General features: G+C 37.7%; 1 protein-coding gene across 1 annotated transcript in view; it reads right to left on the bottom strand.

The window, feature by feature from the left end:
* Positions 1 to 23,639, bottom strand: part of LOC119787491 (ryanodine receptor 3-like) — a 154,527-nt gene that overhangs the window by 38,124 nt on the left and 92,764 nt on the right. The window contains exons 42-61 of the mRNA XM_038291382.1: positions 20,156 to 20,259; positions 19,882 to 20,017; positions 19,530 to 19,716; positions 19,309 to 19,417; positions 18,571 to 18,691; positions 18,049 to 18,218; positions 17,713 to 17,933; positions 17,392 to 17,482; positions 16,802 to 16,942; positions 15,119 to 15,282; positions 14,902 to 14,980; positions 14,433 to 14,522; positions 14,199 to 14,345; positions 11,329 to 11,391; positions 11,086 to 11,161; positions 10,759 to 10,882; positions 10,568 to 10,683; positions 10,423 to 10,490; positions 10,176 to 10,297; positions 9,986 to 10,035 (exon numbers count right to left, since the gene is read on the bottom strand). Coding sequence (XP_038147310.1) covers positions 9,986 to 10,035; positions 10,176 to 10,297; positions 10,423 to 10,490; positions 10,568 to 10,683; positions 10,759 to 10,882; positions 11,086 to 11,161; positions 11,329 to 11,391; positions 14,199 to 14,345; positions 14,433 to 14,522; positions 14,902 to 14,980; positions 15,119 to 15,282; positions 16,802 to 16,942; positions 17,392 to 17,482; positions 17,713 to 17,933; positions 18,049 to 18,218; positions 18,571 to 18,691; positions 19,309 to 19,417; positions 19,530 to 19,716; positions 19,882 to 20,017; positions 20,156 to 20,259 — 2,379 coding nt within the window. The remainder of the gene's footprint in view (positions 1 to 9,985; positions 10,036 to 10,175; positions 10,298 to 10,422; positions 10,491 to 10,567; positions 10,684 to 10,758; positions 10,883 to 11,085; positions 11,162 to 11,328; positions 11,392 to 14,198; positions 14,346 to 14,432; positions 14,523 to 14,901; positions 14,981 to 15,118; positions 15,283 to 16,801; positions 16,943 to 17,391; positions 17,483 to 17,712; positions 17,934 to 18,048; positions 18,219 to 18,570; positions 18,692 to 19,308; positions 19,418 to 19,529; positions 19,717 to 19,881; positions 20,018 to 20,155; positions 20,260 to 23,639) is intronic.

The following is a 23,639-nucleotide window of genomic DNA, read 5'->3' as shown; positions in this document are numbered from 1 at the left end:
CAGACTAAAGGGTTCCAGAGCATTTGAGCTGCTTTTACGGGTAAAAAATTGGGACTTTTTTTTCACAGGACATTTATGTGGCACCGGGGGGGGGTTTGCTGCTGGGTTAACTACCAAATTTCAGTTGGTTTTGGGTATAAGTTTGCATGATGAGGACATCCCATATTTTTTTTGGGCTTTTGGCATCCGGCCTTTCGGGCCGGAAATTTTGGGGGGCGTGGTAAAACGCTCTCTTGCATTTCAGACTGGCAGAATACTGTTGCCCCTAAACCTCCCCTTTCTCCCCTTTTCTCCCAAACACTACAAAATAAAATTTTTCGGCTGTGGACTCTGTTTTTGGGAACATGTTCAACTTCCTAGGCCCCCATGGCAGGGGGTTGATTTTGATCTTTCCAACTGCTGCGGAAAATGTTGTCCTTCTTTTGCCGGGGTTTTGGGGGCTACGGGCCCACTGATGGGGGGCTTTTGATGTCACACCTTCACCTTTAAATTTAAAACCCGGGTTTCCCTCCTTTTTGGGGAGGTCACGGGATTTTTCACAAGGGCGGCAGGGGAGGGAAAAGCAAAACTTTTAGGGCCCTTTTAAGGCAGTGTGCTAGAATCTTCCACCTCCTCCGGGGAACACCCTATTTTCCCCGTGGAAAAAAGGGGACGGGTAAATACCCATGCACATATTTTAGGGGGCGATTAATTCTGTTTTAAAAAATGCCCCCTTTTAGGGTTCCTGTGCCTAATCCCCATTTTGCACTAACTAAACCTTGATCCTCCAAACAGGGTTCTCATTTTGTGGCCCTTTTCTAACGCTTTCTTTTGTCTCCCGTTGGCTGAGGAATGTATAGAGGTGTTTTTTTTTTCACCTACAGGGGTAAACCACGGGGGTTTAATACCGTCGGCCACAGGGTTTTGTTTCCCTCCCCGGGGTTTTTAATCAGTTTTTGAAACATCATTTTATCGGACTGTGTTTTACCAAAAAGGGGTGTGACCTTGATTCGGGTATGTTGATGACCTCATGCGGGCACACAAACGTTGGAGTCTTGTTTTTGAAGCCACCAAACGACTGTTGTCACATCTCGCGGGACGGGGTTTTTAAAAGTCGCAAATCTAAATTGAAAAGTTTGCAAAAAACAAGTTTCCATTTGGGGGAGGGATTATCCCCGGAAAAAGGGCACCGGAAGGCCCTCCCAGCCCTAAATTTGAAATTTTTGAATCCCCCCCAAACCATGTATTTTTAAAAAGGAGATGTTTTTTTTCCCTTTGGATTTGACGGGATATAGAAGAATTACATTCCTAACTAAAACTGGACGGAGGACCACTTAGGGGGTTTAAACAGAAGAAAGGGATTTCGAAATTTCTCAGCCATGCTCTAAATTAAAACAAAGGGCAGAAGATGCATTCATTTCCCCTAAAACAAAAATTTGGGCTGCTGCAGGGGCCAGGGGGCCATTTCCCTACATAACTTCACAAGTTCTTATTGGATTTTTCCCCCGAAAACAGAGCTGACAGTTAATGCGTTCGTTTCAGAAAAAAGGGGGGAGAGGAAAAATCTCCAATATTTCGTGCAATGTTATATCCTATGGAAAAAGGGGAAACCCCGGGCATGTACAAGACATGAAAGCAGTTAAAGGAAAAATGATTCAAAAAACGCACAAAATTTGGGGTGGGTCTTTCCTTTTGCAGTTTAAAAGACATCCACATGGGGTACTTTATGGGAATTCAAAACCCTTCCCCCTTGACAAAAATAAAACAAAAAAATTGAAAAAAATTTCCCTGGAATAAACCAAATAAAAACTTTTGGGTAAAATAACGGATGAAAAATGGCTGACAGGAATGCAAGAATAACCACATAACTGTGGGGGAGTTAGTAAAAAAGGAAGAAAAAAAAGACCTGACCTACAAGCTTCTCCTTTAGGGGTAAAGATGTGAAAATATTTACACAGATGTTCTTTTTTAAAACATAAACCACAGACTTTGAGGGGCAGCATATGCTGTATGGAAGATGGGGGCAGTGAGTTTCGGGTTTTAAAGGCAAAAAGGGGTTAGGGGGCCCCCCAATTTCAGCACAAGAGCAAAGTTAAAGCGTGGTTGGGGCCCCTTAAATTAGTTTAAAAGGGGTTGTTTTTGAATCTATACGGGTGATTCACCTACGGGGCCTATCCCCGTACACGTGGAATTTCCTCAGGGGCTTAGAGCAGATTTATAAACACAGAAACAAAAGCCCAAAAAACAGGGGAACTGAAATGAAAAAATTGGGGGAGGCAATTACTCGCCTCAATCTTTTTGCGGTGTTTAAAATTTTAAAAAGGGACATAATCAAAGAAACCAAGTTTGAGCAGGAAATGCTCCCCCCCAGGGGATGAGGCCGCAAAAAAGGGAAAGCTGGATACCTGCCTTTCTCTTTTAAGGGGAATTTTACGGGAAATTGAGCAGAGGGAAAAAATTTTAAACCTGGGAAAATTATTTCTCATCAAAAAAGGGGTGTCACCTGAAAAACGTAAAGTTTTGGAAAGCAAGGGTGCCGCTAAATGGGGGGGATTTCTGGGGGGGACCGAATGGTAAAGTAATTTTTTTCCTCCTATTATGAAAATCCAGGTTTTTTTCGGGAAAGCCAGGGACTTGGACTTTGTGGGCGTTACAAAGATGTTAAAAAACCCAAAGCACTTTTGGGCATCCTTTTTGGGGGCCCAATGGCCCAGGTTTCATGTGAAAAAATTTGAAATTTGGGTGGAAAACAACAATTGCAAAAACCAACTATCAGCACCCCCAAGGGGGACATTTCCCCCTTGGCACTACAAAAACCTTTAAAAAGGAAAAATTAAAGGGGATTTTTAAAAGAAAAAAGTTTAACGCCCTTTAGAGGCTTTTAACAGTATGTTTTAATGTGTTGTTTGCAAACTCGGGCGGGCCAAAGCGGGGCCCCACAAAAAAAGGAAAAAGTAAAATTTGGTTTATAAAAAAGTGTTTTGGGACCAATCCTTTTACATTTCCCCCCCAAAATTTTCCCAAAAGGAAGGGTAAGACCCCAAACAACGGCACACTTTTTTAAAGGAACCCAAAGGGAACTGCAAAAAGGGGTAAAGGCCCTAAGAGCTCGGGGTTAAAGCTTTTAAATTCGTACAGTATATTCATCCCCAAACACAGGGAAAGGGGTTGAGGGGAATTAAACCAAACTAAAAAAAAAAAATTTGGGGCAAAAGTTTGTGAAACCTAAAAATTAAAATTGGGTGGGAGGCCCTTTGCCAAAATTTGTTTTGAAAGTTTTTGTCCGAAAGGGCCTTTTTTAAACCCAAAATTTAAACCCAATTCTCTCCAAAATGAGCCCCAACGGGACGGATTTTCCAGGACCGCTACCCGCATCCCAGGGGGAAAAGGGGTGAACTTTTGCACTTTTAAACCTTCAAAAAAATTCTTAAAAGGTTTTTTAACGGGTCCTGGCAGCAAATTTAAAAATACCAACAAAAAGAGAACGTCCGGGTTTCGGGACATTTCCCCGGAACCCGACGGGGGTGCCCCCTTTAAGGGTAAAACAAAAAAATTGGTTTTAACCCCCGCTTCACCAAACCATACCAGTTTCGTGGAGAACATTCTCAGGGCTGTCCTTTCTAAAAGGGAAAAGGGGAAAACCCCGGGGTTTCCTTTGGGGGTCAGGGCAGGGCAGCTCTGAGAGCCACAAAAGAAAGGGCTACAAAAGCAAAAGGGAGAATCTTTGCAGCCCTAAAACCTGCGGTCAGGATTGTCTGCAGGCACACCCCAACGGGAAAGGAGGATCGGGCATTTCCGGGCAGAAGTGTAAAGCAACGAGGTTCCTGGCTAAATTTTTCTTCTTTTTTCCTGAATCAAAAAGGGCTTAAAAGGCCCAGACAGCACAAAAAAATCCGTTTTTGTGTCCTTCCCCTTGAAAAAAGGGAAGATCGAAAACCCTCTCCTTAAACCACAGAAAATTTTGGGGCATAATACCCCAAAATTTTCAGTGAGAAACCCAAAAACACTCGGGTAAAAACCTGGGGTTTACAACCGAGGGAAACCAGTAAAAGGATCGGGCTACAAGATCATCATTAACTTATCTTCTTTTTTTTTGCGTTTTTTCCTTTTTTTTTTGCGAACTCTAAACATTGGGTTTTCTTTTTGCGCGTTTTTTTGGATCTTTTCCTGACGAAGAAATTCATATTCATTTTTTGAGGACTTTTTGAAAGACATAGGACGAATCTAAATTCTTATTATTGAATTGTAAAAAAAAAAAAAAAAAAAAAAAAAAAGGCTATTTTGAAATTTTTTTACTTGTTTATCAATTTTGAAAATTTTATGTGTTTATGATTTTTTTTTGTTTGTTTTTAAATTGTTTTTTTTTTTGGACAAATTGTATTTTTGGGGTGGTGAATATTGTTTTTTAAGTCTGCAAAGCATTTTTTTAGAAATTTTTGAGATATCTTATTTTTTAATTTTTTTTTTTTTTTATTTCATATTCGGGGCTGAAATTCCTTTTGTGTTTTTTTTCTTTTTCAATAACTGATTTTTGGGAAATTTTTTCATATTTGAAAGGGAAAAATTTTTTTTTGGGTTTTTAAAGTTTTTTTTTGGTTAAAATTTTGTTTTTCACGGGTGAGTTTTTTAAATTTTTTGAATAGCGCAAACACATTTGAAAAACGTTCAAAATGGAGTTTCCAGTTTAAAAACACGTATCGGCAGTGGAAGTTTTTTGCTATGTTTTTTTTTCGACTCCATTTCTCCCCGGGGGAGTAGGGGTTTTGGGAAGGGCCCCTACCAGCGGACAAAATTCCTATCAAAAAACGGATTTCCGACCGATTTTTGTTGAACGTGGAGTTCTGGGGGAAAGGGGACTGCTCAAAGTGAAGCGTTTTTTGAAACTCCTGTTAATGTGCCTCACTAAAAAATAAGGGAAATTAAAATTGAATTATATTTTTTTGGGTACTTTAAACCGGGTTTTCCCAAAATTGACCTGTGTGAGGAAACTCGTCCGGGCTGGTCGACTCCTCATCCGGGCAAAGACTCCTTTTTTATTTGTGTGGAGATCTCACTTTCCCGCGACTTTGTTTTACCCCAGGAAAAAGGGGTTTTCGACTTTTGTGTCCTACTTAAATTGGGTTTTTTTTCAGATGGGGGGATCAAGTTGGATCCACCTTATGCTTAAAAATGTCACTGAATATGACAAGGTAACCAAAAACAAGGGCCCATAGGAAAATTCCCCCAGAAGGGTAAAAATTCCTCTTGTTTTAACCATTTCCTAAATGCATAATGTTTTTCTTTTAAAAAAAAATCCCGATTCAGCTTTTTTTTAAATTTTTGGGGAAAGCTTCAATTGATAGAAAGAACCACCCCCGAATTTTTTAAAATTTTAATCTGTCGGGCCCCAAAAGAAAAGGGGGAATTGAGGTTCCTGATCAGTATGCGGCAAAAATTGACTAAAACCTGCATCCCACCATTAAACATCATTCAAACATTGCCGGGGTAAAAGGAAAAAAAAAATTTTAAATGGTTTTTTGGGAGGGTTTAAAAACAGCTATAGAAACTAAAAATTGGGAACTGAAAATTGCATGTGCAACAAAAACCCCTTTCATTTTTTATAGGGAACCCGGGGCCCCAAATTACACTTGGGGGGATACGGGGTTTTGATTGCATGCAGAGTTTTAACACTGGGCGAATCCCTTTTAAATTGTATTTGTTTTGCCACAATAAATCCCCTTTTAATAACTATCCCTCAAAGGGGAACTTTTTTTCCCGGATAAGGGTAGGTTTAAAAATTTTTCTGTTTTTTTTTCACTCATCTTGGACCCTGTTTTAAATTTTTGGACAGTTTCCCTATGTTTTGGTGTATTTGTTATTTTGATAAAACCCAAATGGGGAATTTGGGGCCAGAGCTGATTTTTAATTTTTTTTGTGGGGGTGAAGTTTTAATTGTGCAATTTCCCCCTCCAAAGACTTGGTCGGAGTATGTGTTTATACCGCCTGCACCCCCGTTTATGGTTTTTAGGAAAAGGATTTGACCCTGAGGCCCGGGCCAGGTTTTCCCAATTTAACGGACAAAAGAGAAAAAGCGACGGGTTTGCTAAAAACACATTTGGAACGGGCTTTGATTTGATTTACTAATTCCCTACTTATATCGATAAATGGGTGGCCGAGGGGGGTTCCGGATCAAAAAAATTTGGGCGGATAAAATTGCAGCGGGTTTTTTAAAGGAATTTCCCTTTGTGGAAACCCAGCTTTTTTTCCTATCCCCCCCAATAAAAATGTTAAATAGGATTAATTATTCCTTTATAATCTTTTTAGGTTTACAAATCTGACCGGGGAAAGCTTTGGGGGTTTTAAAGGGACCAGTTAGCCCCACTTTTTTAAAAATGAAAATTCAAAATCGGTTTGGGGGGGACATCCCTTTTGGGCTAAAAAAAGGGGGGTCGGCTTTAGTTCCAAGACAGTTTCGGGTACTTAAAACCTAATAATATACCCCTGAGGGATCTGTCACAGACTTTAAAAAGGGTTGAGAATTTTGAGAAAAACTATGCAAAAAATTTTCGGGTAAAAATGGGTTTTTTGGACAGGGTTTTCCCTACTATGTTTGGTAAATGGGGGGGGAAACGTAAATTCACGCTATTTCTTGGCTACTTTTTGGTAGCCATAGGGGCCCACCTGTGGATGTGTTTTTGTTACCGTGACTTCCCGGGGTCGTTACATTAGGCTTTTACATTTAAAATTGAGAAGGAAGCAGGGCCCCCTTGCGCCTCCTCTCCCAAATAAAGATTTTTTTTTTTCCGGGGTTTGCTGCGGGTTTGAGGGGGGTAAAACCCGGGTAGTTTCTTTTAAAAAACGGGGACTGTTATAAAATTTAGATAAGGTTTTATTTTTTAAAGTAACTAAATATTTGTTTTTGGTTCCCTCTATTAAAGGTTTAATAAATTTAGTTTTTGTGGGGTTTCGGGTTTTCTCAGACCTCAAAACGGGGACTGTTAAAGAAAAAGGGATTATTTTATTTTTTAAAATTTTTTAATCTTATGGCTGTTTTAAAAGGAAAGGTTTAACACTTTTCATTTTGACCCAATTTTCTAAAATTTTTAAAAATGCTGTTTAATTTTTTAAAAACTACAAAGGGGTAATTTTTCAAACACAGGAGGCCAAAAAAGGGGTATCTCCGGGGGGTAAAAAAACATTTGAGCCTCGGGGAGGGGTCCCCTTTGGGTTTTTACAGAAACAAAGGGGTCTTCCAAAAATAAAACATCTGAATGTTTGTGATATTTGAAAAAAAATGAAAAATTTTTAAAAAAAAATTAACTTTTATTTTTTTAAACTTTTTTCTAAGTATTAATTTTTTTTTTTTTCCCTAATTGAAAGTGTACTATCGGGGGAAAACCCGAATAAAATTTGGGAAATTTGATTGAATGAAAATGTTTTTTTTACTATTAAAAATTTGGCCCCAGGATAAGGTTTTAAGGAAAAAAATTTTAATGTTATATTGAAAAAAAAAGTTTTATATGGAGAAAAAGGAATTTTTAATCTTATTTCTTTTGATTCTTTTTGGTTTTTAAGGCAAAATTCAATTTTTTGGGGGAAAAGGTGCAAAAACAAGATTACTTTGGGAAGATAATTTTTTCCCGAAACCCCAAAATACTAAAAATTTAAGTTTGTTCTTAAAATTTTAGGGGCGGGGAAAAGGGCCCTAAAAACATTCCACATCAAATTCTGTTAAATTTTATCTCATGACACCCCAATAAACCTTAAAATCTAGTGGGGGGGGCCCGCCAAAATTTAAAGTTTTTTTTGGTGTCCAAATATTTAAAAAATTGGTCAACCCGGGGAAACCCCTTTATACAAAAGGGGAAAGGGCCCTTAAATTCACTTTTAAAAAAATTTTGGAGCAACGGGGGAAAAAATTTTCAGATAGCCCCAAATTTTTTTTAGGCTTTTGCACCAGCTCCCCCTCCAAAACGCGTTTTTGGGGCCCCCTTTTTTCCCAATTTTTCTCAAACCTCGGGTTAACTGAATGTAGGGTTTTCGTTGTTCTGCATTTTTTGTTTTTAAATTTAAATAAGCTGTTTTTTGTTGGATTAAATTCTGTGATTCTGTGACGTTCGCATATCTTGCTGGTTTTCCTTGGGGGCCACACGCAGCTCGCTGAGCGCACCTGGGAGAGGAAGAGAAACACCCAACCTTTTTCCAAAGTTAACTATTTAGAATATTTTCTTCCTTAACAAAACAATATATAATATATATATTATTATATATATAACAAATAAAAAATGTAATTCAAAGAACAGTATTAAATGTTTTTATATGTGTTCACAAAAACTGGTTTTGACAAGTTCCAACAGCAGGTCTTCTCCCATAATATTCTTTGCCCACTTTGTCAGTTTAGAGGAATAGCCATAGCTATTCCTGGAAAGGTTCAATGTTGCCATATTTTTAAACTATATTATTTTAAGGCAAATCCCAGCAGTCATGGAAAGGGTAAAACACAACAATGTTCTCTGTCTGCAGGGACAATACATTCTCTCTGGAAAGATGGTACATTCCATATTTATCTAGTCATGAGCCTCATCATCAGCAAAATCCAGAAACTTAAAATAAATCAGCTAAAAAAAAATGGTTAAAAAAAATTTAAAAGTAATATGAAGTCATCAAGACAGACTACAGTTACATTGAGTTTCATACTTTTTAGGAGTTTAAAATTATTTGTGTAAAAAAACTTTAACTTAAGACGGTTCTTACACCCCTTTATACAGCGTCCATTCCTCTTTAGAAGGTGCGAATTGTAATTTGACAGTAACTGAGCTAAACAGAATAGCTTACAAAATTTGACATGATCAGATCAGCAATTAAAAATTGTTGTTTAATAAGTACAATAGCAGCCTTTCAAAGTGGCCCTTCCCAGTCAAACGCCAGCCGAAGGGCAGCCCATTTCCATCCAACTCCCAGCAAAATCCACTCCAACTTCCAGCCACTGGGGTGACCCCACTTGCATGTTTTTTTACTCTGACTCCACCCTTTCACTGAATTATAGGGTCTGACCAGGAGATGACACTTCTCCTTAGATTTTAATGTCCACAAATCATGACAGAAAGAAATTGTTTGTACAAATATTGATGTTTAAAAAGGAATTGTAAGAGACCAGCCAAGGGCCCATCAAGGAAAGTGGGGAGATTTTGAATGGCTACAACTATAAGGGTCTTATGAATAGTATCCGAATGTGCTTGAATTTTGTTCTGGAGAAGAGCATCACTGTTCTAATTTACTTAACATGAACGTATATTTTGGTGAATATTTACTGAGCTTATTTGATTTCATTTTGTCATAATTACATTCGAAACCTTGTGTTACATTATAATTCTTATGTAATCATTAACCCAGTCATTTTAAATTAAATAGGGCTACAAACGTCTTTGTTCAATATGATGAAATATTGAAATCTGTCCCTGCAAAAACAAACAAATCACTAAAATTAAATTAGAATAAAGTTAAATGACATTTCCCACTAAGATGGAGTCTTTCAGAATATATGTCCAAACCATAGTATACCGGTAGTTATCTGAATAAATTAATTCATACTAAATGCTAAAGCAGTTTAGAAAGAATGGAGGGAGGAACATTTGGATTCATGGCAACTGATCTTATCACTATATTTAAATGTTGTTTTATGACTTTACGGCTTTTTCATGTCATGCAGCTTGAAAGGCTAAGTAAGGCAACTGGACGTGAAGTTTTCTGCGACAAACTGAAGAAGTCTCTGGGATGAGAGGCAAAACGTCTTCTAGAAGTTTATGTCCAGTTGCCTAAACTTAATTTTTTAAGCTGGACCATGACCTGGATGACTGAGAATCTTCACAGACATGTCATCAAGCCTCATATTTTACTTTTATATGCAATTTTACAGATAGAGGTTCTCCTAATTTTTTTCAAAAAAAGTGATCAGGGTATGTTATACAGAGGCTGTAACATAAAATATGTATGCAAGAACTTCATTGACTCATAAACATCAGCTTACCAAAAAGAGAAATCCTGTGTCTAACAAGAGCTGCCAGTTTGCAAAACAAGCTTGAGCATAAAGAGCAGAAACAGGGAGAACATCAGAAAGTTACAGTGAGGGACATAACAAAGCGGTTCAAATTTCAGACAAAAACCAAGGAATGAGAAACACTAAAATGCAGAGTTTGCTTCCTTAAATAAGTTTTTACCTGGCAACCATTTCCTTCTCTTTGTTAGAGGCATAACCACTGCTACTTAGATTCTTGCTTGGAGAGGAGAGGAAATACAGAGAGTGGTTTTTGAAGTACTGATCGATGAGTGGGAGAAGAACCTGGAGAAGACCAAGAATCACTCGACTCACTCGACTCACTCCGTAAAAATAAACTCTAGCGATATATATTCAACATAGCTTTAGATATAAGTTACATTTATATTTAAAATGTTAAATTTCCTTACTTTGGCAAAAAACTTGATTTCTTGTTCATGAGGCGATCGGTCTGTTTTTCCACTAGCAGCCATTGCCTCTGAATGAAGAAAATCAGTTTTACTTTAAACAACAAGAATTCAGTAAATGTTTTAATGCCATGTTACAGTATCATACCTAAGTGGGCAATGAAGTCCTGGGCTGAATCAACATACTTTAGTAGCTTCTTGAGGAACTTATAGGAAAACCTTTTTTCCATTGAAGAAGAATCCTGCTCCAAGTCTTTCAACCCTCTGCAACATAATACACTGTCTGAAGCTTATCATTCGTATGCAACAATATTACTTTTATAGTCACAGCATACTGACCTTGTGATGCTGTAGCCATTGATTTGCAGGAAGCGAAAAATGTCCAGGGCCTTCTCTCGATCGCGGGCCTTCTCCTTGGCTGTTAGGGTGTCATAAGGCACCAGGAGAGGATGAGTTCCTCCACCTAAAACAGAAATCAGAGTATCTTACTGTAATTTGTGAAGAATATTGAAGCATTCAAACAAGAAATAGATGAAAAAGACACAATTTACAACCATAAGGGTCCTTTTAATATCACAGTAGTCATACATAAACAAATTTTCCCTCTCTGTTTGGCTGGTGTCTTTGTGCAGTTTGCGTTCATAATGCAATTCATTAATTATTCACCTCTGCTTCCAAGGTCACTTTTCTTCTTCTTGGCCCAGATGTTATGGTAATTCTCTGCCATTACTTCAACCATCCCCTTAGAGCAAAGACACAAGGAGATAAAGCCAGTGAAAAACCCTTTTCCCACCCACAAACTCATTCGCATTCAGGACAGACGGCTTTGATCTCTTGTGCATCTGTGGGCTCATTTGATTCAAAATGAAAAGAAATAGAATATTCAAAAGCTAATGGGGAGTTTCTTACCTGCAATTCTCTTGACAAAATCACATTGCTTGTGTCTGTTGGGCTGGGATTAAAGCCATTAGCCTGGAAACACATGCGGGTTTAGAGTGACATTTTGGTAAGACGAGTTAAATACATTTCACAAAGAAGTACTTATTGATTTATTAGTTACTAGGGAAGAAAATCAACACAGAGAGTGGTCTTCATAGAAACCAACCCGTGCGCTGAGAATATGGGCATTCTAAAAGAGCTAAAACTATAGACTCATGTATTCGAAAATTCAAGATGAGAATACTATTAGATAAATAGTAGACACTAGTAAAACAATTATTTATTCATAGCACATTCTGTGTGTTGTGTTGCTGATTAAGTTCAAACAGTCTGGTCTTGTAAGTGTTTTCTAGCACTTTGATAAAGTATTCATATCATGTGTAACTCTTCGCATTGGATTTTGTATTTATTTAGGATTTTTTTTTAAATCCTAAATATGGCATGACAGAAGTGGAGAGAAGAAATTACATTGTATGTTTTTAAAATCAGTTCTTGTACTGTATCTACAGTTGGGCTGTTTTGGTCTTTTTATAAGTCTTTTTCAGTATTGTACATCTAAAATCTTACATTTTTCTTCTTTGCAAAGTAGCTTAAATTCAATTGGTTTGGGTGGAGAACTTCTATGAACATTAGTATTCAAGGTTTACCAAAAAAATTGGAACTTAATTGAATCAGAACTTTTATTGGACTATCATGACACATGAATGGGAGAAAAGCCTATCACTGAAGCTATAACTGTTTATATCTTTGATGGGGAAAAGTGATCAGCAGTATAAGTCCCCAGATCGTAGACAGGACCCTAACCTTTTTTATTTATTTATCTATTTTCAGGATTACTCTTTATTTACCTTTATCCAGCTTCAATAATTGAACTGAGCTTAGACAGATGTCAAATGTTTTGGATATTGTTTTATAACCTAACTCTTTTTTTTTTATTTCTTCATAATTTTCTCCATGATCTGTCTGCCCTGTTTCTTTCTCTTTTTGATGCCATTTCACCACCTATATTCTTGAAGAAAACTCTGAGCTTTTCACAGAGAACCTATACTGACTATAAATTATTCTCACCTAGACTACATTTACCAAATATGTAATGTTTGCACACAATTAGTCACACAAATCTTTTGTCAGAAATATTATTGTAGATAGTGCTTAATGTAGAAAGGTAGATTGAATTGTTCTAACCTCTCATTTATTGAAAGAAATACCTAAAATTGTCAGAAAAATATCAAAATCTGACACAAGTAGAAATTAATACAAGTTCAATGAGATTGATCAAATGAAAGTCAGACATTGTTTTTCCAATCACGCTTCAACAGAATCATTTTTGAAATAATAAAATAAATTAAAAAGGTCTGGACAAAAATGATGGTACCAGTAGAAAATAATGTAACCAAAATGAGATTTTAAATCAAGGCGTGTCCACTAATTAGCATCAAATCTTTCTAGCATCTTTTAATCAGTCAGTGGTCCTACATATAGGGCTGCAGGTAGGGACTGTGCTGTTTGGTGGCATGGTGTGTTAACAATCATCATGGGCCATTAGAAGCAAAGGAAAAAATTATCTCAGGGGATTAGAAAGAAAATTCTAGACAAGCATAAGATCATCTCCAAGCAGCCTGAGGTTCCTGTAACTACAGGTGCACATATTTTTCAGAAATGTGAGATCCATTGGACCATAGCCAACCTCTCTGGACATCGCTGCAAGAGGAAAATTGATAACCAAAGAGACAGATAATATGAATGGTAATAAATGAGCCAAGAAAAACTTCTAAAGAGATTCAAGGTGAATATCAAACTCAAGGAGTATCCATGTCAAATCGCACCATACATCGTTTTTTAACCAAAGTGGACTAGAGACTTTTTAAGAGTTAAACTGAATTTATTGTCATTTTGTACACACAGAGTGTATACAAAAATAAATTTTGTTCAGTACATCTCTCAAGACATCTCCAGACTTAATGAGAGAGGAGAATAAGGAGGGCATCATTGTTAAAAGCTATCAAAAAATAAAAACCGCCAGGGTGGAATTTGCCAAACTACATGTTAGGATAGAATAGAATAGAATAGAATAGAATAGAATAGAATAGAATAGAATAGAATAGAATAGAATAGAATAGAATAGAATAGAATAGAATAGAATAGAATAGAATAGAATAGAATAGAAGATCCATTTATTGTCCAACAATGGGGAAATTCTGGTGTTTACAGCAGCAAAAAGATTATAGAAAAAATGGTCACACAAATATGGACTTAATAGTGAAGAGTTAAATGATAAACAATAAAATACTGTACTGTAAAGTGTTTTAACAGTGTAAAAACTATGCACCTGGAGAATAAATAACCAATATACAGCTATGGACGATTTTGCACTAATGGATATTTGAAAATATTGTATGTTTATAAACAGCATAGCTTTTGGGAGAATGTCCTATGGATAGATAAGACAAAAATTGAACTTTAAGTTAAGGCACATCAGCTCTACGTTTAAAGCTGGAAAAATGAAGCATTTCAAGAAATTATATTTACTTCATGTTCATCTATAATTCAAAATCCTAATAAATATAATATTGGTATTTATCACTAGAGAAATGGTAATGGACACTGTTGACGGGTTAAATATTCTATGTTTGATAGCACACAAGTCTTTAGGTTTGTTTCCACCACATCATCAAAGTTTGTGTGGTACTTTATGATTGGTAACAGAAGAACTAACTTTGATTCACCAATGAAATGCAAGTGAGCACAGATGCTAATAAATATTTGAAGACACATTGTTATTTTTCAATTCTAATGTCACACAGGAGAAGGCCAGAAACAAAATAAATAAATAACTGTACCTGAGAAGCTTGAGATATTTTCCTCATCCTCTCATTTTCCCTTTGCAGAGACATGCATTCTCCATCCTTTGTCCTGTCAATGCTCCAGCCCATGGCCAGCATGCTTTTCAGAGAGTCCCTAATAGGCAATCTGTAAATCTCCTTTTCCTATAATAGAATTAAAGACATTAAAAACAGAGTACCAACAATTAGGCAACCGTGTTTATTTATCTGTGTTACACTGTCTTTTGTTACCTTTTCTGTTAGGGCTTTGTAGGTCCTTAACTGAGGATGTGTTTTTCCTTTTTCATCCACACAGTCCCCATATTTCCAACCTAGCAACACCTGAGATACAAACAGAGACAAAAGCTGAAAAAGCTTTTGTTCACCAAGGGTGAACTCACACAATAGAGCCCCTTTAATCATCTTGTTTGGTCTGGACAAAGTAAACTTTTTTTTTTTTTTTGGTATATTTCTTTTTCATATTGAACTTTTGTAAATTTTCAAAGTTCTCTGTAGTTCTGTGTAAAAACTATTGTCTTCTGCTCACGTTTAGGTTTCTTAAAAGGATTTTCTGAGGGCATAATTTGACTGCAATATTCATTAATTTAATTTTCCTTGTAATGATTTTATTTTAGCATTGATCCTACTTTGACTAAAATTCAATCCATTCAACCAAATGTTTCCAATTTACTCACATTCAAATTTCTTAATTCTGCATTACCTTTTCTGCAGACCATTTCTCATGGCAATGCTCTGCATATTTGTTGGTGAAATGTTCAAGCTTTTCTGGTAAGACAATGCTAGAAGAAGAGGATGACAATTACTGTAATTGTACAAGCTGATGCATGGTAGCAAACTTATTAACATGCCATTAATCAATATATCTACTCAGAATAATGCACTTTTTCTAATTGATTTCAGACTCTATAATGACTTACTTAGCAGTGTTGATTGGTTTGGGGTCAAAGTTTCCCTGATCATCCAAAGAAACAGGCTTTTCAACAGCTGCACTAAAGGAGGCATCCACATAGTCTGGTGGCAGAGCTCCAGCTATAGCACTGAGACAGGGCATGGCCATCTTAAATAACTCTGGGTCATATTTCTGCAACAGGAAAGAAAAAAAAAGAAAAAAATATTAATGAAATTCTGTTTAAAAACGTAACAGAAAGGGCTATACTCAACAAATCAAGTAATGTGCTTTACATTTAATTAAAGCTGGTGCACCAGAGAATTATTCTAAAGCCTAAGGAACCAGCACACTTGAAGACATGGATCAATGATGAGCTGCACAGATATTGATGTTTTTTAGCCCCAGTCTTTGCACAGCATGTTTCCGTGGTGAGGATTTAGAGAATTGTGCTGACACTGGATATCTGCATTGCTAACAAGTCTAAAACAGTTCCTTGCATACATACAAGTTAATAAACAAACCAATGAGTCCAATGTTATTTTAACTGAGGGGCAGTTTTCTGATCTACTTTGAATAAACAATTTCAATGATAAATAACATAACAGAGCGCAATGTGGTGAGAAAATGAGCATCCTTATAAAAACAACCTTAAATATGACAGAGAACCTAAAATAAAACTACAAAATCTTAAAGTATTGAAAAAAGATGCTAAAAAGATAAACATTTGTTGTAGACATAAGCGTCCTTTGAATAGAATAAGCACATGGAAGTGTAACAAGAAGTATTTACATAAAGTAATACTGTGCCAGAACAATCAATAAAACAAGACAGGATTAATGCTTAAAAACATGAACAAAAACCCTAAAATTAACACGCTGAACCGAGAGCCACAACAAGCACCTGCGCCGCTATCTTGACTTTTATCTTGAGTCAATGAAGCGATGTAATCAACCGGCTTTCCTTAGATAGAAAACTTTGGATCAGTTTGACTGTATGATGTGGTTGAATTGTCTCTGTAAAGTGCCTTGAGATGTGTTGTGAATTGACGCTATATAAATAAGCTGAATTGAATTTAATTGAATGAATTTTGACACCCATCCATCCATCCATTATCTGACACGCTTGTCCCGAGCAGGGGTCGCGAGCGGTGCTGGTGCCTATCTCCAGCAATCAATGGGCAAGAGGCGGTGTACACCCTGGACAGGTCACCAGTCCATCGCAGGATAACACAGAGACACACGGGACAAACAACCATTCACACACACACTCACACCTAAGGACAATTTAGAGAAGCCAATTAACCCAACAGTCATGTTTTGGGCTGTGGGAGGAAGCCAGAGTACCCGGAGAGAACCCATGCTCAGGGAGAACATGCAATCTCCATGCAGGAAGACCCTGGGCCGGGAATTGAACCCAGAACCATTTTGCTGCAAGGCAGCAATTTTACCCACTGCATCACTGAGCAGTAATTTTGACACCTCTTTATAAAAATCATGTCAGTGGTATTTATACTGGAACAAAGACTAAAGCTAATTAGCTTCACCAGTCCTAAGGGGTTCATGTTGACACAACTTTTATTCCTGCCACATTTAGATAGGGATTTATTTTAACCCAGTATACCATCAGACAATTCAAAACAGGAATCATATATGATCATGCATGAATAATTCCTGCTTAAAGTAATGAAAGATGTGACTCAAGAACATCTTACCCTCTGAGACAAAGAATCAAATACCCCCCAGAAGATCCTCTTGGTGAGCAGAAGTTCATCTTCAGATGCTGTGCCGAAACTGCCCCAACCCGAGGGGAGGCAGTAGTACTTCCAGTTCTGCTCATAGTGGTTGGTAAGAAGCTGGATCCAAGAAATAAAGAGTGGGACACTTATTATACCAAACAGATTTTATAGACCAAGTTAGCAAAAAAGTGTCTTTAAATTTAAAGGCCAACTGTTACATTTTTTTTTTTTTTTTTTTTGCAATGTGCTGATTAATGAAGAGGGGACACATGGTCAACAGGCATATGATCACAAAGCACAACGTTTAATCTTTTTTTTCCTTCTAAGACTCTTATCTCCAGATTTTGAACACTATACATGTTTTACCACTTCTACCATTTCTCCAAGTTGAAGTAGGGAAAATAAATTGGCAACCTGTTGTTTTATTACATTGAAGATACATTGTTTGTTTATCGTGTGACCATGAGAAAATTACAGAGAAATAACAGAAATTAGAATCTGTAGGAAGTGTGAAAATAGAAAGATTAAACACAAAAAAAAAATGTTATAAATAAATTGAAGCTAACCCTTAGAGGCATCTTGCAGTATTCAGTTAGCAAGGGCACATCAAAGACAAGACGGTGCAGGAGCTGCTGCAACATGGAGGGACGAAGGTACCTGCACAGTGGGGTTAGACAGAGATAATGCTTTTGCATTGAGCGTGTTTAAATTCGGATCCAATTTAATCATACTAACATAAAACAATGTCAACAATTTTAAATTAAATCTAGCTGAAGGTTATTGTATAATTTCCCTTGACAGTCAAAACAAATATCCATTTCATTTCCAGCTGCAAAAGGTTTTGTTACATGGCAGGGAAAACTTTTAACATTTTCCAAAGTTTTTACTTGCAAATAGAGAGCAAGCACTCTTCTATGGCATCCCTCTGTGCCTTGGTCAGTGAGCGGCCCTTTGATAGCCGGTAGATAGTGTGAAGAGTGGAGTCAATAAGGGTTGCATAGTGCTCGGTTCCAGCAAAGAGAGGTGCACAGCGGGTAAGAAGGGGCAGCATGGCTGAGCCGATGTAGCGATTCATAGCCAAGGCGGTCTCAGTGGTACACAGAACCTCCTGAAGAGAGAAAATGTTATTGAAAAACACATCTGTCAGTCTCCCCAAAGATACTTTATGTTAGCATCATTAAGTACTTTGTTTTGTATCCCACACCACTGTCAACTCTAATTACCGTATCCAGAGTGGTGGCTGCCCTCAGGTCGGGGAGGAAGCCAACTTCGAGCAGATGGAGCAGAAAACTTTGGTCCTCAATGCCGTAGACCCTGTCTAAAAACAGCACCATAGGGGCTTTGTGGTCCGGACAGAAACTTGCAGACATGTCAGGTTCAGTCATTGATCCATCTAAGAAAAATAAAAAAAGCAGTTACATTTTTAAGCAGCTTGTTCTACACATGTATGAAATAGTAGACTGGACAGGAAAACATATACAGTACATAATTGCAAGTCTTTTCTCTTTAAGAGAGCAATGTTTCTTCATTATTTTATTGTACTTGTCCAGCAGCCTGCTGTTTTCTTTTTTCCTTTGACCATGTGCTGACCGGTATAACAGTAGTCAAAGCAGCAAATTTAGAGACCAATATTTTTATGCTTAATGCAAGGCCATCAATAGAGTAGGACAGCTTGCCATGGGAAATAGCTGATTTACTCTGATTTACGAACTAAGACATGTAAGTTAGAATACTGAAGTAGGCACCTTTGTTGATAATGGGAGTTTTCAGGGGAATGCTGATAATTCCTACAAGGTCTTCGGTGGGGACTAGAGAACGCAGTATCGCACGAATGCGCAGGGCTTCACCTTTTCCCTTGTTTATGAGCTGAAGAAAGCAAATGAGATTAGACTAGATTAGAGACATAAGTCAGCAAGAAGAGAGAGCTGGAGAATGGACGAGCACGTGACCACAACACAGTTTTTCCATATTGCTCTCTTCTTGAACAAAAAAAACCCCAAAACAAAACAAGAGAGTAGAGTCTTCTGTGAGAAATAAACACAGGATACTTTGTCTGCATAGCTTCTCGCAGATACACAATAACTAATAAGGATCCAACAGCTAGCTTGACCACCCATGAGTGGTGAAGGCCAATTCAGAAATGTTTGGAACTGGTGTTTTTCCAAGTTGCACTCATTACACTTTAGGGTTTTTAGAGTTAATAATGTTAGTAGAACATTTCAGTTTAGCTATTTTTCCATTATTTTGGGGTTTGGTGTTGGGTTATCAAAAGCTCAACGTCAGACCAAACAGGTAGAAAAACAACACAGAAGCTTGACTTCCACAAAAACGTTTATTTTCCTAGTTTGGGTTGTATTGTAATCCCATAGCACCTTTTGTCAAACCTGTCTAGTGCTGAATGGGTAAGAGTAAAAAAATTGTTTTTATTAAAACTGTACACGAATGGCTTAACCTAGTGAACATGAAAACCACTAAATGCATACATGCATCTCTGGGGCACAGCGTCCCAACAGATCAATAAGGGCAGAGTAGAAGGACATGATGGCGTTGCCCATATGAACCACCTCCTCTTCATCATCACGATCAGTAGACCTGTTAGAGTTAGAAAAAAATGAAGACAATGGAAAAAAAACTGTGATATATAATAACTCAACCATCATGTAAAAGCAACATAGCTTAGATCTATTCAATATCTTTGCCTTACAGATCAGAGCTGACTCGATGCACAGAGCCCGGTAGGTCCAAAGCAGGAGTCTCTGAGATTTTAATAGCCTCCTTCATAGCAGCCAGTAGGCCGTTTCCTCCCTCTCCTCTCAGAGCAGGACCAAAACACTCTGGACGACGAATAAGTAGTTTCACCACAACGCTTGAGTTCTCCTCCACACTCTCCCCTTTAACACAAACACAAATCCTTATCCTCCACTTACAGGGAGTTTGGTCTTCATAGAGACATGTTTATCACGCATAAACCCTTATGAGGTGCTCTAGATGCAATTGGGGAAAAAAACACTGACATATGGACAGAAAGAGAAACTAATGAGCCAAAGTGGTCATACCATTGACAAAGACTGCAAAGCGCAAGAAGGAGAGATAACGCTCTCCTTCAATGGGGTTCCACCCAATGTCTGGATAACCTTTAGCCACAAGCATTGGACAGCTCTGTAGACCACAGCCAGCCAGGTATGTGACCACCTACAGATAGATTATGTGGTGTTCATTTTAATACGACAAAAGTACAGGGCCCTTGTAAATGAAAACGTTTGCGTTTTTTTTTTATGTTAATTTGACCTTGTGACTTTGCACTAAGCAACAACAGGTTGTGAGTCCTACCTTGTCCAGATCAGGTTCCTCCAATGCAAGAGCTAGGCCGTTGTTATCCATCACAGAGGATGCAGCTACATCTAGAGGAGTAGATCCTCTCATTGCTGGTGAAGCTAAAATACCAAAAGCATAAGGTTATATATTATATACAGGTTTAAGTTTATAGTGTATATTAATGCACGTTCCCTTTGATCCACATTGCAAAATAACCTGATTAAACAGTAGGGAGCGCTATTTCCCCTTAATACAAACTAGCTATTTTGACATCCTTTGGGACAATGGTCCGTACTCTGATTACCTTTAAAAACACAGTTAGAAAAGAAAGTCGCATCAATCATTTACAAAGTAAGCTCAAACAATCGAATATATGACACACTGCAGCACATTGATCCTTGTTAATCACAAATTATAGTAGAGTAGAAGAAAAGTGCCAGAAACAATATTCAAAACCTTTAAGATTATCCAACAGGGAATTTATTTTTCATGACCAGTGAGGAAAAACCCTCATGCTTAGTATATTTTGGCTTCAAGTTGAAAATCCTAATTGCTTATGGACTTAAAGGGATAGTTCGGGATTTTTGACATGAATCTGTATGGCATCCCCATCACCAGTGTCATGCAATCACACTGACTTACCCCTGGCAGCATCCTGTGAGCAGAGTTCTCGTCCAGCTTTGGTCAAGCCGAAAGTAGTCCGGCAGGTTTGCTAGACCCAGCGAAATAAAACGTTTCTCTTCCCAAAACATTATGTGTTCAAAAGAGTGATATTTTTGCATCCCAAAAACATTGTAGTGGAAAAAGTCACACGTCGTTATCACTTGGTCCTATTTTCTCTCTGTTCGTATCAGTGCGCGCGACACCATGACCTGACAGCTAGGGCCTACTAACCTGACAACAGCCAGATGCATGTCTCGCTCCACCTAGCTCCTAGCTGGGCAGAGCGAGGCATGCATCTGGCTGTTGTCAGGTTAAGGGCCTACCTGTTTGATTCGCGATTGTTTACTACTGGGGAAGATGTCTGACTACGAGAGCGACGAGGAAAACATCGACTTCCACTTAGAGCCAAAGGGATATCTTTATGAACCCGAGTACACTGACGATGAACTTCAACAAATGGAGTTAGATCGGGCAGAAAGAGAGAGGGTGGACAGAGAAGTGATGGAAGCTGAAGCCGGAGCCGCAGGAGCCTCAGCTGGAGCTGCGATATCCAGGGTGGCCGAAAAATCATGGTGCACTTGTTTCAAGTGCGAATTAATGCAGACAGAGGTGGATGCTACTGTTGCCACGAGTGGGATTTAGTAATGCCCGAGATACAGAACCTTTCCATTGATGAGGATGCCGGAGTTGCAGCAGCTGCTGTCTGCATCACAAACAACAGCGACTTCCCTGCCCTCCTCAAAGTTGAGCTCGCTGTCAGAATGACGGCGCGCACTGATACGAACAGAGAGAAAATAGGACCAAGTGATAACAATGTGTGACTTTTTCCACTACAATGTTTTTGGGATGCAAAAATATCACTCTTTTGAACACATAATGTTTTGGGAAGAGAAACGTTTTGTTTCGCTGGGTCTAGCAAACCTGCCGGACTACTTTCGGCTTGACCAAAGCTGGACGAGAACTCTGCTCACAGGATGCTGCCAGGGGTAAGTCAGTGTGATTGCATGACACTGGTGATGGGGATGCCATACAGAGTCATGTCAAAAATCCCGAACTATCCCTTTAATGGGAATAATCAGAATTACAAAAAAAAATCATCATTACTGCAGCTCAACAGTAAAATTGGCCTGAAATTAAACAGAACATTTATTTACTCATTTATTTGCATAGAAAAAAGAAAACCCAATTGAGGACAAGGGCATACAGTAATCATAAACAATTACAAACTGGATAGCACACGCAAAGTTAGGCTACGAAACCAAGTGTAAATTAAATTTGTTGATAAACTGAACAGAACAGCAATGACAAACAATTTTGCATATCTGCTTTCATGAATATGCACACTACATACTTATAACGAAACCATGCAAAATACTAGGAGGAGAATATGCAACTATAAATGCTGTAACTAAATGAGGTCACGGGTCTTATAGTTAATATTTACAGTTTGAAAGTCAGGTGCACCATTATTATAAACACAAAGGAGGCATTAGAACATTTACAGACACTGGAGAGAGAATCTTTGCACAAATTAACATATTTGGAACTTTAGAGATAACAATGATGGATTTTATGTGGAAAAACCAAAAAAAAGCCTGCGTGGATCAGATCAATGCAGCAGAAAGCAATCAATCTTTATGCAGTTAAACCAAATGTAAAACATTATGAATGAATGTAATATTGTGGCATATTTATAAACGAACAAAAAAGAACATTGAAAGCTATCAGGGAATAATATTCACATAGTGAATAAAGGGACAATAGAACAGGGGTCTATCCGTGCCTGAAAGAATGCATCCCTAATTTGTGGGAAGGGGGATCCTTTTGTACCGTAATGCTCCTTTGTGAGCTCTGTACGAAGCACAGTAACGTTGTAATTAATTATTATGACAAGTAGGTGTTTTGTGATGTTTGAGGTAGGAGAGGTAAATACAGCTGTTTAGAGCTTTATCTACCTTTAAATCTAACAGTTGCCTCATGGACTACCAGACCGCAGTCTGGGTTTTATGATTAATATCTAATCTTTTTACTTTAATTTGTACTGATTTCATCTTTTTTAAATTTTTCGTTTGAAGTATTTTGAGTTATTTATATAAAAATTGCACTATAAATAAGCTTAATAAATTCTTTTGACGTTCTTTTGAGTCTATATTTCTCTCCCCTATTTTTGACTTTTGACAGTGTTTCTTTGTGGCTTAGAACATAATTGTTCTTTTACAGCTACGCCCAAATAGCCAGTAGCACATGCTACATGCAGTCATTTAATTTGAACAGGGTGGTCTAAAATGTTTTGCACCCCTTATCCATTGCGTACTAGATTTTTCTCTTTAAAAACTCAACGTATTGTACTAAGCAAACACATAATTAGCATTCTGGCATAACCAGGCTTACAATGAAGGTTTCATCCTGTTAAAAGGGAGTTTTTCCTCTCCACTGTCATTACATGCATGCTTTTTGTGAGGAATTGCTTTCGAGATAATGCAATTAGTTTTTTTTTTTCCTTAGATAGAAATGTCTCTGTAAAGTGCGTTGAGATGACATTTCTTGTTAAGTGGTGCTATATAAATAAACTGAATTAGAATAAAATTAAATTCCCAGATCTATAATAGGATATGTAACATATAGAAGAGACATGGCTTCAGAGAACCAAGCTGGCCAAGAAATAAATGTGCCGTTAATACAATAGTATCATTCGTTTTCACTGAAGCTCAGAAAGTTAGAACATCCTTAACTTGATGTTATGAAGTACCGTAGGTAATAAATGGAGGACTGATTGTTTGGCTACAGAGGTAAGTAAATTGGCAGTCTGCAGAGCAGTGGATGCTTTGTTTTAGAA

The sequence above is a fragment of the Cyprinodon tularosa genome, unplaced genomic scaffold (genome assembly GCF_016077235.1).
Source record: "Cyprinodon tularosa strain WSP-4 unplaced genomic scaffold, ASM1607723v1 ctg3, whole genome shotgun sequence".
Classification (NCBI taxonomy): domain Eukaryota; kingdom Metazoa; phylum Chordata; class Actinopteri; order Cyprinodontiformes; family Cyprinodontidae; genus Cyprinodon; species Cyprinodon tularosa.
The sequence above is the reverse complement of the archived record's forward strand: the minus strand, read 5'-3'. Positions and strand labels throughout refer to the sequence as shown.